This window comes from Phyllostomus discolor, chromosome 4 (assembly GCF_004126475.2).
Source record: "Phyllostomus discolor isolate MPI-MPIP mPhyDis1 chromosome 4, mPhyDis1.pri.v3, whole genome shotgun sequence".
Lineage (NCBI taxonomy): Eukaryota > Metazoa > Chordata > Mammalia > Chiroptera > Phyllostomidae > Phyllostomus > Phyllostomus discolor.
This window is the reverse complement of record NC_040906.2, coordinates 142814-157635: the sequence shown is the minus strand read 5'-3', so window position 1 is coordinate 157635 and position 14822 is coordinate 142814. Positions and strand designations below refer to the sequence as shown.

General features: G+C 58.6%; 1 protein-coding gene across 1 annotated transcript; it reads right to left on the bottom strand.

Moving 5' to 3' along the window:
• Positions 1-2017: 2017 nt before the first annotated feature.
• Positions 2018-12856, bottom strand: DTYMK (deoxythymidylate kinase). The gene is made up of 5 exons (XM_028510447.2): positions 12683-12856; positions 11670-11778; positions 7502-7592; positions 3647-3844; positions 2018-2460 (listed from the first exon to the last, which is right to left on the bottom strand). The coding sequence occupies exons 1-5, from the start codon at positions 12810-12812 to the stop codon at positions 2350-2352; spliced, it is 639 nt and encodes a 212-aa protein (XP_028366248.1). The 5' UTR covers positions 12813-12856; the 3' UTR covers positions 2018-2349.
• Between the last annotated feature and the right edge of the window lie 1966 nt (positions 12857-14822).

Sequence of the window (14822 nt, the reverse complement as noted above, 5' to 3'; positions counted from 1 at the left end):
TGGCAAAGGCGCGGCCCAGCCCCCCGGGCCAGGAGCTCTCGCTGCAGCCCCTGGGGGGGTGCGAGCGCTGGAAGGGGTGACAGCCTGACCAAAGGGGAGCCGAGTGGTTTGAAAAGGCTCACTGGAGACAGTGTTGTCCGTTCTTAGTTTGAGGTTGAGGCGAATAATAAGTTTCAGTAGAAAACAGTCTCGTCTCTGTGTCTTGACTTTTGCTCAGGCTGGTCCTGCACGATCGGACGAGGGCGCGTCCTCTAAGCTCACGCCCCGAGTCCCAGTGAGGAGCTGTGGGTTCTGGCAGCCTGGCCCCCTCACACCGGGCAGGCGGAGCCGCTGGCCACAGCCCAGCCCAGCCCGCTGTGGCATTGACCTGTGGTCCTAAAGCAAAAGGCGCATGGAAACTGGGTTCAGGAAAACGAGGGGGCTGCCTAGTTGGATGTCCCTCAGGTGTCGGTGTGAGGGGAGGGGACCACAGCCAGACGAGAAAGCAGGACACGTGCCTGTGGTCCCTGGGGGCAGTGGCCCGGGAACCGGAGGCCCGGCCTCTGGGGAGTGCTGTCAGCGTCGGCGGGGACATCTGCACACCCAGTGGCCTCCAGCAAGACACTGTCAGGGTCCTGAGGGCAGAGGTCAAACCAAGATGCGGGCAGGGCAGGTCCCTCCTGCCTCGGCCAGCTCCTCGGCCGCCTCCCTCTCTCCACTGGAGTCCCTTCCTGGACAGCCCGGGACGGCCGCCTGCCTCATGGTCCCTTTGCTGTGCAGGTGCCACTCGCCGGCTCTGGAGACAAGGACATAGAGGTCTTCGGGGCCATTATTCCGGCCTCCCTACGGTGCTCGGGGGCACACAGCTGTGCGGCCACACCTGCTGCCATGGCCCTGGCTGGGTGGTATGACCACACGTGTGGCATGTTTCAAAGAAAGGGTGAGTGGCCTCAATTAGGGAAGTCACCTGTTTTGGCCTCCACCCCACTGCCTGCCAGCTGTGGGACTCGGCCCAGCTCCCACCTCTCTGAGCCGGCCCACCTCTGACCCCACAGCCCTGCGGCGGTTGGGGGTGCGGCCTCCGCCTTGCCCCCAGCACTGATCCAGGCCAGAGAAAGTCCTGCCGGCTCTGGCCCCTCCCAGCTCAGAGGGGTCTGCTCTCAGCTCTTGCCCTGGCCAGGCTGGGTGCTTGGGGCACGGCCTGGACCCAGACAGCACCCTCCCAACAGCTGCGGCCCCTCGAGAGGCACCGGCCCGGCTCAGCCCACAGCCCTGACGGGACCAGAGGCAGGCGAGCGACTGGTGTCAGGTCTTAAGAAGTCACCCCAGTTTCTTTTTCATCACAGACGGAATTATGTAAAGTCAGGCATCAAGTGACCCGGGTGTCGCCAGGCCATCCCTGTGGGTGACCCTGGGACCCCTAAAAGAAAGGTCAAGCCTGTGCGCAGCTCCTGACTGCTGCTCCTCGAACCTGCCCCCACCCTGTCAGCAGACAGCAGGGACCAGGAGAGAGGGCCAGGCAGCCAGGGCCCATCCTGCCCACACCCACCTGCTGAGTGGCGGGGACATGACAGCCAGCCTTTCTGGGGAGCCTGGTTTGGGGAGCCGGGCCTGGCTGCCGCCTCTGTGCAGGGCCCTTGTGGCCACATGCAGGTTCGTGTGCCCACGTACAACTCAGGCTTTAAGCCAGTGTCACACGGCGTTTCCTGCCCGGAAGTCGGTGTCCTGGCTGTGAGGGGAGGGCACTGAGGCTCCCCGTGCGGCTCCGGTGGCTCTCCCAGGAGCAGACAGGCACCAGCCCATCTCAGAGCCGGCGAGGAAGGGATGGAGTGAGGACATACTCCTGCGTTCAGGACACAACACAAAGGACAGCAAAGCTAACAGCCACGTTCAGGTGAGACAGGGCTCACACCCTAGGGACCCAGCTGGCCGGGCCGGGCCAGCGCACAGGGCGCCAGGAGCCCGGACGAGGCGGAGACCCCACGGGAACCCAGACCGGGTGGCCGCAGAGAGGAAACCCAGCGAGGCCTTCCACACACACTTGCTATTGTGGTTTTTATTTGTGTCTGCAAGAAACCCCCATCTCAACTGACAGCCTCTTCAGCAATCCATCTGGACGCGGTTCTCGCGGAGCTGCGGCGAGAACCACAGTCGTTCACTAGCACCCTGGGGTGAGAGAGGAGGAGGAGGAGGGCGGCAGGGCCGACCACGGGGCCCCTGTGCCCACCGCTCTCGAGAGGCTGACCTGTGCTCGCTGTCGGCCTGTAGCCCCCGCCTCCCCCCGTAGTGCAGCTCGGACACCCGGTCCACGCATTTAGACTTCGACACGGCCCCCGCCCCACAGGACCGGGGGGGGCAGTCCCTCCACGCCTACATCCACAGCTCCTCCAGCGGCTTCTGGGCCGTGGCCCGGATGGCCTCCTCGGACAGCATGCGGATCTCCTTGTGGACGTCTTCGATGCTCCTGGAAGCGTTGACCATCTGCTCCCACGGAGGTGACAGGAGGAAAAGAGGAGGATCAGCACTTTTCACGGTCCTCGGTGCACGTGGGGATCCCCGGCGGATCAGGCCCTGGAGAGGCACCGGGCAGGCCCCGGGGCCCTTCCCGCACACCCTTCTGATCTGCAGCCCCGGCTGGGCAGGGAGGGCATCGCCTGTGTCCCTAGGACGAAGCTGCCCTGAGTGCCTGCTGCAGCCCAAGTGCAGGAGCAGCACCCCATCCTGCTCCCGCCCCCGTCCCCACGTCCCTGCAGCGCCCTCACGAGCCCCTTCCCAACCCAAGCAGGGAGCTTAGGCCTGGATGAGGCAGAGTGGGCGGTGCCTGCCAGGCCCCACTCCCGCACCTCCCCCGCCACAGTGTCACGCGTCACGCGCTGCGCCCTGACGCAGAGAGCACGGGGAGGGTGGGCTTGGTCACTAGGAAGGGAGCCAGCCCACGAGAAACTGGTCTGTACCGGGAGGGCGATATGGGGGCTGCAGGTCCCTCTCGCCATCGACCTAGGCCTCGGCCATGAAGAGCTCTGGGAAGGCTCCCAGGGGCGCAGACCCGCTCAGAACCCAGCCCTGCTCGCGGCCTGGCGGTGGGCGCGTGAAGGGCTCCCTCCAGACCCGCCCTGCGAGACCAGGGACCACCTGCACCAGCCAAGGAGATGAAAGGCGACGATGGGCACCACCCGGGTTGGGGGAGACACGCTTCGTCTCCGGACTCCCTCCCTACTCGTCTCCTTTCGGCCTGGCTCCTCGCAGGGGCGGAGCGTGCTCCGAAGGGGAACCGCTGCAGCCCGGGGGCCGGCTCAGCACGCACAAAAGGGAAACAGGCAGTGCCCCCCGCCGGGTGGTGTGTCGATGCCCTGGGTTTGAACCGCGCGGGAGGAGGGTCTGCAGGGGGGACGTGCTCAACAGACCACAGGCTACAGGACGACTCTTCAGTGACTCGGAGACCTCCCGTTCCGGGTGACAAGGTCGCACGGTGGAGGCCCAGTGGAGGGGGACCCAGCGGGGGGCCTGCTGCTGTGCGGCTGGCTGCTCTCTGTCGAGCTGTCGCCGGACCCACCTACGTGGCACCTTGTTCCCACTCCGGGGAAAGCCACCGAGGATCAGGATTCGCCCCACTGCTAAGGCCGCCCCGCGCTCCCACTGTAGCTCTGGCTTTGTGGGCCCCGCTCACCTTCCAGTTCAGGGTCCTGTCCCCTATGAGCTGCTGGAAGCGCTCCAGCACCCGCCTCTGGAAGTCCCTGTTCTCGTAGCGCTCGAGGCCGAACTGGCCGCGCTTCACGGCCTCCTCCAGCTGCAGGTGCAGGAACATGACCAGGTCCGGCTTGGGGAGGCCCATGTCGGGCTGCTTGCACCAGTCCAGGCAGAAGTGCTGCAACAGAGAGACCGACAGTCCCAGAGAGAAGCCAGGTGGGGGCTAACATGAGGTTTCAAGGCGCTGGCCCGCAAACCAAAAGGTCGCTGGTTCAAATCCAAGTGAGGGCACATGCCTGGGTTGCAAGCCAGGTCCCCAGTGGGGGGCGTGTGCGAAAAACAGCCTATCGTTGTCTCTCACACACACACACGTTTCGCTCTCTCTGTTCCCCTTTAAACATATATTTTTAAAAATCATAAAAAAGGGGAAAAAAGCAGCCATCATTTTTTGAGACACCAAGAAGTGCGGCTTCTCACCCAGTGGTGGCTTTTGGTTTCTCAGACCGTGACTGTTCTGCGGCCGCTCCCTCTGGCTTGGCTTTGCGAGCACACTCCCACGCGGACAGAGAGCACTGCGGCGGTGGCTTCCTCCCTCGCAGCCAGCGCTAAGGCGGCCACACTGAGGCAGCCCGCACCCTCCGGCCAGGCAGGCAGCGAGGCCACGTGGCCCTGACCCTCGAGGCAGACCAGACCCAGCAGCCCCGCGGTGGGGAGCAGCGGAGCAGGAACCGGCACGGGGCCCTCGGTCGCATCCCTCCACCCACACGACCGCCAGGGTGCCGCCCCCTTTCCGGACGGGCAGGACGACCAGTGGCCTCAGAGACCCACCGCTCCAATCCTGAAGTGTTCCACCGCTGGCGGAGGCCAGGACTCACAGCCACGAGCCCAGAGACTCGGGCCGGAACCCAGCTGTGAGCCCGGGGCTGCACCGAGCTGAGCCCTGACCCCCCGGGGCTGTCCCACGGCCTGCGCTCAGCAGCCCGACAGCAGGATGTGAGCGGCCAGCCCCCGAGCCACGTGTCAGTCCCTTGCTGTGTCTTCCTGCCACACACAGAGCTGGAGCCCTGCCCCTGAGCCCCTGTGGGCGCAGAGTGACAGGCCGCTGCTCTGACTCCTGGTCAGGGCACCTCCCTGGGCCACAGGTTGGCAACCAAGAGACGTTTCTCTCTCCCTCTTCCTCCCTCCCTTCCCGTCTCTAAAAACAAGTAAGTACAATGTTTAAAGATGCAGAAAGAGCGAGAGCAGCCCGTGCTCCCCAGGACACTGTCCTCTACAGGAGGGCCCCAGCCGGCCGCAGAGAGCTGGCGGCACGAACAGGCCGTCCCCTGCAGCCCGCGGCTACCTGACCGTCACGGCCGTCACCAGGAGGTGACCCCGCGCTGCTGAAGAAGCCCCGTGACAACGAGATCGAGCACGTTTCCAGGCCAGGAAGCTGACGCGGGAACCTGACCGGGGGACGAGGTGGGAGGGACCCGAGGACGGGCGGCAGCGGGGCCGCGGCTCGACCCCACGGCCTCTGCGGCGGCACCGGGGGCACGTCCCGGAACGGCTGCTGGAGAACTTTTCTGGGGAGCGCTGATGTTTTTAAAAGTTACTTCGGGGAGGCTTCCAGTCAAGATGGAGGCACAGGCAGAGGGCTTTGCCTCCTCACACAACCAAAAGGACCACAGCCAATTTAAGAGCAAAAAGCAACCGGAACTGCCAGGAAACCGGACTGTATGGAAGTCCGACAATGAGGGACGTAAGGAACACTCGTCCAGACCGGTGGGAGGGCGGAGATGGGCAGCCGGGCGGAGAGGGTGCACGGCCAAAGCAGCTGGCGGGGCGGGCGGTCCCACGTTTGCCTGCGGGTAAACGGAGGAACAACTGGGGAGTGAGACAGACCGCGCAGCCCAGGGCTCCGGCGCGGGGCAATGAGGCCTCAAAACCTCTGACCGTAAAAGCCTGTAGGGGCCGTGGCGGCGGGAGAAACTCCCAGCCTCTCAGGAGAGTCCGCTGGAGCGGCTCCCGGGGTCCTAGAACGTACACGAGCCCCTCTACCCGGGAACCGGCAGCAGGCAGCACGCGGAAGGGCGCAGTTCACTGGTGGGTGGCGGAGGAAGTGACGGAAAGCTGCTGAGGGCCAAGCAGCAGCACTGCTCCTGCTCTGACCCCTCCTCGACGGGCGGCGCCACCCTGGCAAATACCTAAGGTTCCACCCCTTACAATGTAACAAGTATGCCAAGACAAAGAAACATGGCCCAAATTGAAAAACATCAAAACCCCAGAAAAAGAACTAAGCAATGAGGAGATAGCCAACCTAACGGATGCAGAGTCCAACATACAGGTAATTAGGGTGGTCACAGAAATGGATGAGTGTGGTCACGAAACAGTCGAAGAAATGAAGGCTATGAAAAGTGAAACAAAGGAAAATGCACAGGGAACCAACAGTGAAGGGAAGGAAATGGGGACTCAAATCAACAGTGTGGACCAGAAGGAAGAAATAAACATTCAACCAGAGCAGAATGAGGAAACAAGAATTTTTAAAAATGAGGGGAGGCTGAGGAACCTCCAGGACAACTTTAAACGTTCCTACATCCAAATCCTAGGGGTGCCAGAAGGAGAAGAGGAGGAGCAAGAAATTGAAAACTTACTTGAAAACATAATGGAGGAGAACGTCCCCAATCTGGCGAAGGAAATAGATTTCCAGGAAATCCAGGAAGCTCAGAGGGTCCCAAAGAAGTTGGACCCAAAGAGGAACACACCAAGGCACATCATCATTAAGTTACCCAAGATTAAATATAAAGAGAGAATCCTAGAAGCAGCAAGAGATAAGGAGACAGTTACCTACAAAGGAGTTCCCATAAGACTGTCAGCTGATTTCTCAAAAGAGACCTTGCAGGCAAGAAGGGGCTGGAAAGAAGTATTCCAAGTCATGAAAGACAAGGACCTCCATCCCAGATTGCTCTATCCAGCAAAGCACTCATTTAGAATGGAAGGGCAGATAAAGTGCTTCCCAGATAAGGTCAAGTTCAAGGAGTTCATCATCACCAAGCCCTTATTATATGAAATGTTAAAGGACTTATCTAAGAGAAAGAAGATCAAAAACTATGAACAGTAAAATGACAACAAACTCACACCTATCAACCACCGAACCTAAAAACAAAAGCAAAAACAAAACTGAACTAAGCAAACAACTAGAACAGGAAGAGATTCACAGAAACGGAGATCACGTGGAGGGTTATCAGTGGGAGGGGGAGGGAGGAGGATGGGGGAGAAGGTGCAGGGAATAAGAAGCACAAACGGTTAGCACAAAATAGGGGGAGGTGAAGAATAGTGTGGGAAATAGAGAAGACAAAGAACTTACGAACATGAACTAAGTGAGGGGTAATGCTGGTGGGAGGGGGGAATACAGGGTGGAGGGGAGTAAAAGGGAGAAAACAATGGGACAGCTGTAACAGCACAATCAAAAGAGTATACTAAAGAAGTCATTTTGGGGATGTGCACTGGAGCACTTATAAAGCGAATGACAGAGTGTGGTAGGTCACAGTGTGGGTGGTTAATCGTCTTCTCTGCTGGAACCTATTTGAAACTTTCCAAATGAAAAGCAGAAGGGAAGGGGGCAGTGCAACTGCTGCCATTCTGCCAGACGGTCAAGGAGAAGCCTGCTGTCTGGACACGGGACGGGACAGCAGCTGCAGCCGCACAGGTGCTCGCCGCTCCCTGGATGACAGCCAGACGCCCACGGACGAACACGGGGACCACAGGAGTCACGGTGTGACGCCCAGGCTCGCGGCCGGAACTGCGCTGTGGACAGTCACGCCTGGCGGCTCCCACCAGGCTGGGCAGCACTCACCTCCTTGGCGCTGGTGAAGGCGACACCGGAGAACGCGTACCTGTCCACGATGAGGGTGACGCCCTGACTCAGCTTCTCCTTCATCAATGGCCTAAAAAACAGAAAATGCTTCTGAGCCACTGCCCTGGCTCCACAGCCCCTGCACTGTCACCCTGAGGGCACGGCTCAGCAATTCCGTCACCACGGGGACTATGGGACAGAGACTTGTGACATTACTCCTATTTAAAAAGCCCTAGATCTTTTCTTAGAAGATGCCAGCAAAGCCCAACAAGAAAGACAAGACCCCTGACGAATCTCAGGCATCAGAGAACAGAGGGGCGGGGAGGGCTGGCGTAGCCAGGAGGTGATACGGGGGCGTGCGACTTCCCCACGGGTGGGAGGCCATGGACTTCTCACCCAGATGACAGCGGCCTAGAAAGACGTGCGGAGACAGAGGGCTGACATCAGCGAGGAGCACTGCCTGCACTTTGGGGAACAGAAGGACGTGTGACATCAGCAACCCGGTGAAGCTCATAGGAGAATGGGAGTGGGGGGAGCCACACCGGCAGCAGCCCGATGCAGTCCTCTCGCAGCTGCTCCCGAGATCTCAAACCGCCGAAACGCTACCTAGTCCACGGGCAGGACGCACGGCACGTGCACGACAGAGATGACGCAACTTTGTAAAGAATGAGGAAGACGCCCATAAGGAGGTAAGAACCGGTCCCTAACGAGTCACTAAGAAAACAAAGTACAAATAAGTGCTCACGTCCAGCTACCTTTTCTACAAGAAAGGTGAACCAGGACGACACTTACGTACCTGCTTTTCTTGGTAAAAAGTGAAAAAAATTGGGCAGGGACACTTCCCCATGGGGTAGTGCAGGTGTTAGAAGAGGGGAATGGGCTGGGCAGTGACCTACTTTGTGTGGTTTTGACATTTAGAACCATCTGTCTTGTGTATTCAAACACCAAAATTAAATCAGCGAGGATGGAAGAAACCCTAAAGTCGTGCAGTTGACATCCCACGTGGACACGGCGCTGTCTGTGCCCTCCTGCTAAGGACAGAGCTGCGTACCGGCCCTGGCCACCAGGCAGGCTCCAAGGGGGCTGCAGGCGGGGCTCGGGGGCCAGGAGCCTGGGGTGGTAGGCCGGGTGGGCAGGCATTGGCGAGAACTCCTGAGCTGCCCCTCTTACATGCAGGGGATGCCCGAAACCAGACGGTTCCACACCCTGCATATGCTGCTTTTCTCCCTATACATACTTACTTTTAAGTTGAGTTCATAACTCAGGCAATTTCAAAGACAGACTCACTCCTGCCGTATACTGACCTCAGTGTACAACATTCTTTCCTCAAGTGAACTTTCACCTTTTAGTTAGAGGAAGCCCTTTACAGTCTCTCTAGCAAATCCGAGTACCCCCTGGTGAGTTTTGGGGCCATTGTGAAATAGAACAGGGGTGACGTGAGTGCAGGCACCGCCACACCACAACGGCTGGTCTGGCGGCTGAGACGGCTACAAAGCGACCAGCGGATGGACAGTGTCCACACTGCAGAGACGCTGGGCAAAGGCCAAGTCATGTCCCGGGAGGGACGGCGGGCAGCTCAAGGTTTCATCCTGATACTCAGAATGGTACAATTTTAAAGTTCTGCGTTGCTTATTTCTGGAATTTTTCATTTAATATTTTCAGACCACGGTTGAGTGTGGGGAACAGAAAAGTGAAACCACAGATAAGGTGGCGACACGGACACGGAGGAAATAATCCCCCACGAGCAGTGGGTACACTGGGGCCCCGAGGTCGGCTTCTAAACACCATTCTCCACTGTAAGAGGCCTAAACCGCAAGCCCTGGCTGGCGTAGCTCAGTGGATTGAGCGCGGGCTGTGAACCAAAGTGTCACAGGTTCCATTCCCAGTCAGGGCACATGCCTAGGTTGCAGGCCACGGCCCCGAGCAACTGCACATTGATGTTTCTCTCTCTTTTTCCCTCCCTTCCCTCTCTAAAAATAAGTAATCTTTTAAAAAAAAGAAGCCTAAATCCCTTGTTATAGCAAAATTAAGTTCTCGACACTCGAGGCCCAGGAAAGCAGCACGTGGGCCCAGGAGCCAGCCTGGAGAGCCTCCCGCCGGCCACACTTGGAGCAGCCTGAACAGCAAACAACAGGAGTGGCGCGTGACCCCCCCCCCCCCCGAGGGGAAGAGAATTGTGCGTCCACACTGATGCGGGATGGGTGCGGAGCCGGGAAAGCTCCTCCACATGCAGAGCCAACTCCCATGGGTGTGAGGAACGGGGTCTGAAAGTCCCCGTCTGAAACCACACGGTTGCCCAGGGCCGTCGGCGACTGTGACAGCAGAGGGCCCGTGTGTGCGGAGGGAGGGGTGTTCGTATGGTCCTGTGGCACTTCCCCGTCTGTTTACAGGAGACAGTCGCTCAGTGGGAGGGCCTGGCCACTGCCCTCAGGACCCAGGCACTTTGCTTCTGTGGTGTTCCTGCCAAAACCGCATACCTAAGTCTGCTCGTGAGGCAGCAGCAAGCAGCTGCTGCACTTTAGAATGAACAGCCTGGGAGTCTTTTAGAGCGTGAACGAATGATCAGTGTGGCGAATGTCCCTTACAGGGGAAGGTTGGTGAAGGGCAAGTGGGAATTCTTGGGACTATTCCTACAACTTTTCCAGGTGATTGAAATCATTTCAAAATAAAGTTTAAAACCAGGTGGAGAGAAAACTGCCAAATTGTGGCAGGAAGGAAGAGCAACCCCCAATTTCCACGAGTGAGTTTCCGTGCAGGGTTGTGCACGGCGGCAGCTGGTGGGCAGGCTTCGGTAAAAGGAGGCGGGGAGGGGTCTGGAGGTCGTCGCCCCCACCGTGCACAAGATGCCTGCTGGGACCACCACCTACCCAGGTCAGATGCAGCGCAGCTAAGGAGGAAGATTGAGTCGCTGGAGAGAAGAAGAGTAACCACTTCCCCACAAAGTGCTCTACGTACCAGGGCGAATTCCAAACAGCAGGGGCTCACTGAGCACTGCCTGCCCGGCCGACGACACGTGACTCCCCCCACACCAGGCCTATGAGGGCGCTAGTGTGGCCGAGGGCAGAACAAGACCAAGGACACACAGATGGTGGACCAGGGTGCCCGCTGGGAACTCTGGCATCTGACCTGTCGGCCAAGGCCTTTCAGGTCTCAGAAACACTGTGACGGTCATGGCCCGCATGGGCTGCGGGGGGCGCTGTGGGCATCATGGCAGAACAGAATGACAGCCAAGGCGCACAGTCCTCCAGAGCCCAGACAAGAACCCTATTTAGGAAGTAGGTAGCATTCTTTCCCATTTTCGAATTGGGCTTATATTGCTTAATTTTTACAGAGCCACAAAAACCAAATCAGAACAATTATATGCATTAACTATGAATGTAAAATTATAACATAAAACTGGCCTCAAGAGTCTTAGATTGGGAAAGGCTTTCCAAGCAAGGCAGCAAGTGAAGCAGAGAGAAGGGCAGGCAGGCTTGCCTGGAAGGAGGATGCGAAGCCCCTGACTGTCCACCAGCACCTGCTGCGGACACCCTTGCGGCAAGCAGGCCGCAGCGCTGGGGCAGAGCCAGGCAGGGCGGCCTCCGTCGGATGCCACGGGCCTGCCGGGCAGTTGGAAAGCAGCTGTGAAACGGCTTGTATGGTGGGGCCCCATTTGTTCAAAACGAACCACCTCCAATGACGTGTGCTGTCTGCATGCAACTAAAGGGAAGCAGGAGCCTCTGAAAGCACACACCCCGTCGATCAGCAAGCAGTTCAACGTTGAGAGCAGGACGCTGCGAAGGTGATGTGAACGGGAAGGGAGAGGACGGAACACTAACCTGAACCGTGAACTTCAGCTACTAGAAGAGCCAAACAAGAAGGCTAGGGGAGCAGGAGGAAGGGACAGGGGTACGGAGCAGGCGAGCACTTTCTGACTAGCTTTTCTGTGTCCCTAAGCTATCGAAAGAGAATTAACTACCTACAAGGAGGGAGCAGGCAGGAGGAAAAGGCAGTAACCATGCTCTCTGGGAACACACAGCCATCAGACCCTGGTCCCGGGGCTGGTGAATAAGAACCTTGGAACTACCCGCACAGCACCCCCCCCCCCACTGTCAACACCACTCGGAGGCAAGCGCTGTGCCCCCCCCCCCGCCAAATGAGGGTTGAGAAGGAGGGGCATTGCTTTTACACTAGTTCCCAGCGGTTCGCAGAGAAAAGCAGGTGCACGGCATGATCCTCCACTTCGCTCTTCTTTGTCAAGTAAGAATTTAGAAGTTTGCCAATTTCAGTTGATCTTTCTAAAAAGAAAGAGAAAGACCAGAAACGTGAGTCTTTCCACTTAAATTAGAATAGTCTGGGCTGAACTTCTGGTCCAGGACTCAAGCCTAAGCTCTCGTGTTGTTTTGCTGTCTCTCTCTCCACAGGCTGAGACCCGAGACCACAGGAGTTTCCCTGGGAAGGCGCAGCAGCACGAGGCAGACACGCCGGCGGGAAACGCTGGGGGGCGGGGCCGGCTCAAGGCGGGCGTGTCGGTCCAACATCTGCAGATCGACTATCCTAAAGATCAGAACGACATTCAAAACAGCACTTCCCCCGCTCCTTTATCCTGGTTTTGTGACCTTATGCTGCCTCTGGATGATCTGAATAACGATACTTTTAAGCGATTTCAAGATACTTTTCTTTGAAAATTTAAAATATGCCACAAAGCCCCTCAGAGGACAAACAGCAAAACAAGACAAGACGCTGGGACGTGGGTCACAACACAGCGCGGGCGAACTTCTGTGGATGATAAACAGTCTGGACTGCGAGGACACTTTCTCGGGTGTCCCGCCCTTCCTCCCCCTCCCCCCACCCGTGCCTTTTCCTGTCCCCCGGCTACAGATCAATGCACCACAGCACAGACGCTGCGCAGCTGAGGGACAGGGCACAACGACCGTAGGAACCGCCAACTAGAAAGCCGACCGAGCAAAGACGGCGCCCAGCTGAGTCTGCTTCACCCGGGCCGACCACAGTGAGGAGGACAGCTTCAGAAGAAGCGACCTCCCTACCCGCCCTCAGCCACAGACGCTGCGGATGCGGCAGACGGGACCGGGCGAGCTCGGTGGACACTCTCGGTCCCTGGACCCGGGCTCTCCCGCTGCCCGCGACCCCCCAGCTCCCCGAGCGTTCCCGCCTGCCAGGGCCGCCGCGCGCCCCACCCACCCGGGAAGCGCAGCAGCTCGGCGCGGTAGCCATCTGCGCACAGCGCCTCCACCAGCTTGCTGCTCTGCGTGCTCTTCCCGGCGCGATCCATGCCTTCCAGCACGATCAGAGCGCCGCGCCGGCCCGCCATCCCGCGCCTCCTGCAGCCGCCTCGACCTGGGGTCGCGGCGCTTTGGAAGGCCGCCAAGAGCTCCCATTGGCTGGCGTCAGCGACGGGCAGGGGGAGGGGCTGAAGTGGGAAGGGGGCGCGCGCTGGGATTGGCTGTTATTTCCAGGCGTTGCTCGGGCCGGCCTGGGCTGACGGTCTGTTCCGGCGGAGTCTCCTCCTCCTAGGCGGGAAGCCTGGCCCTTGGACACGCGAGCTGGACACCCAGGTTGCACTCTGGGTGGGGGCGGCGGGGGCGGCGGGGGCGGGGCTCAGCGGCGAGCCTACGTGGAGTTGCGGTGGGAGGGCGGCGCGGGCCGCCGTCGGAGCTCCCGAGCAGGGCGCGTAGTCGTAGCGCGCGCCGGGCCGGCGGCGTCCTGCAGCGCGGGCAGGGCTGTTTGCACCCGGCCACTGGGCAGCCCTGAAGAAACGCTCCTGGTCACTTTCGGTCCTAATACTCGGGCCTTCAAAGCTCCGTGACTCCCACTTGCCAAGACGACAGTGCACATCCTGAGAGAGGGAGAGAGAGAGGAGAGAAGGGGTTGTCTCGTTTGTGTCCCAGTCTGTCCTGTGGGCACCGACCAGGAGCGGGGGAACGGTCACTGTCGTGGAGAGGCGACACGGGTAGTGTGAGACGATCCCTGGCATCTAGGGAGCACTTGATAATGTTCGCTGTTATGTCTCAGGGACATCAAGCTGCGGGGGCGTCTTCCAGGTGACACTGTGCACCTATGGGGCTGCCTTTCTCTCCCAACAAGGGCACTGTTCTCACGGGAGGGTCCTGTCCTCTGACCTGTCCAAACCCCACCCCTCGAAGGCCGGTCCCCATACTGTCCCAGTGTGGGGCCACACACATTCAGACCCGAGCAAGCCAGGAGCTACGTGTCCCTTTGGGTTAGGTTGCTTGTGACAGGCGCTAGTGCAAACTTCGGAGGCCACTGTTTCGGGGAGGTGGACGAGCAATAATGTAGACCTGAGGTTCCGGACTGTTCTCCAGTGAGCTTTTGGAACCACCTGCTTCACCGCTGCAGAGCGAGAGAGCGTCTGGGGTTGAGAGCGGCAGAGGCTTCCCTCCAGCCCGAGACCACCCGCCGCCCTGTGCTTGCGTGGAGGCTCTTGGCACACTTTCGACCTTTCCTTCTGTTTCTCTCGGCGGTTGTGCAAGCCCCTGATGGCAGTGTTATCCAAGATACCTACAGCAGCTTTATGTTTTCCTGATTGACCCCTCCCCGATTTGGTCTTGAGTTTTGGAAGAGCGATAGATTATATTGTTTCAAATTATTTGCTTCCCCGCTTGATGCTGAGCCTGGACATGTGACTTCCAAACCCTGATGTAAAGTAACCTCAGCACTAGTTCAGCCAGAAGCTTCAGCAGCAGTTAGTTGTGTGGTTGGCCGGTGCCCCTCTTGACCCCAACCTGGGAGCAGCAAGTATACAATGAGGGCTGCTTTTGCACCTGGATTCACAAACGTTCATGTCTGCCTAGTGAGCTAGAATGAAGACGTACAGCCATAGTAGCACCAGCAAAAAATAAACTGTTGTGACTCAAGTCTTGGCAGAGACTTGTGGGTACCTTGTTACTGTAACACAACCTAATGAAAGCTCATGACACAAAGACTTGCCTAATACTGCCTTATGTAGGTAAGCAATATCCCGTCATCTGACTGACGTCTTATTCTAAAATGTCCACCTTGCTGTCAAAAGGATGAAGGGGTTAGAGTAGGGGACAGAAGAGAACCCTCCCAGTGTTGGACAAGTCCCATGACAGCCTTGTACCACATCTGTAGGACCAGCTCATGGGGCAAACGGGAACATCTGTAATGCACAACCTTTCTGGTCACTCATGAAAATGGAGGGGACCTGGCTGATGGGGCCTTGCATGCCTGGGTGGGGACTGGGTGCCCTTTTGATTGGGGAAATTGCAAGTTTGTTATTAAACTGCAACAAGCAACTTTGTTTCCACCTCTTCCAACATGTCATTCCTGTTTTTTATTT

Excerpts from the sequence above, each read along its gene's own strand:
- DTYMK (XM_028510447.2), bottom strand. The coding sequence starts at position 12,812 with ATGGCGGGCCGGCGCGGCGCTCTGATCGTGCTGGAAGGCATGGATCGC. Across the intron at positions 11,779-12,682 it reads CGAGCTGCTGCGCTTCCCGG|AAAGATCAACTGAAATTGGC; the intron begins GTGGGTGGGGCG and ends CTTTCTTTTTAG. Across the intron at positions 3,845-7,501 it reads CCTTCACCAGCGCCAAGGAG|CACTTCTGCCTGGACTGGTG; the intron begins GTGAGTGCTGCC and ends TCTCTGTTGCAG.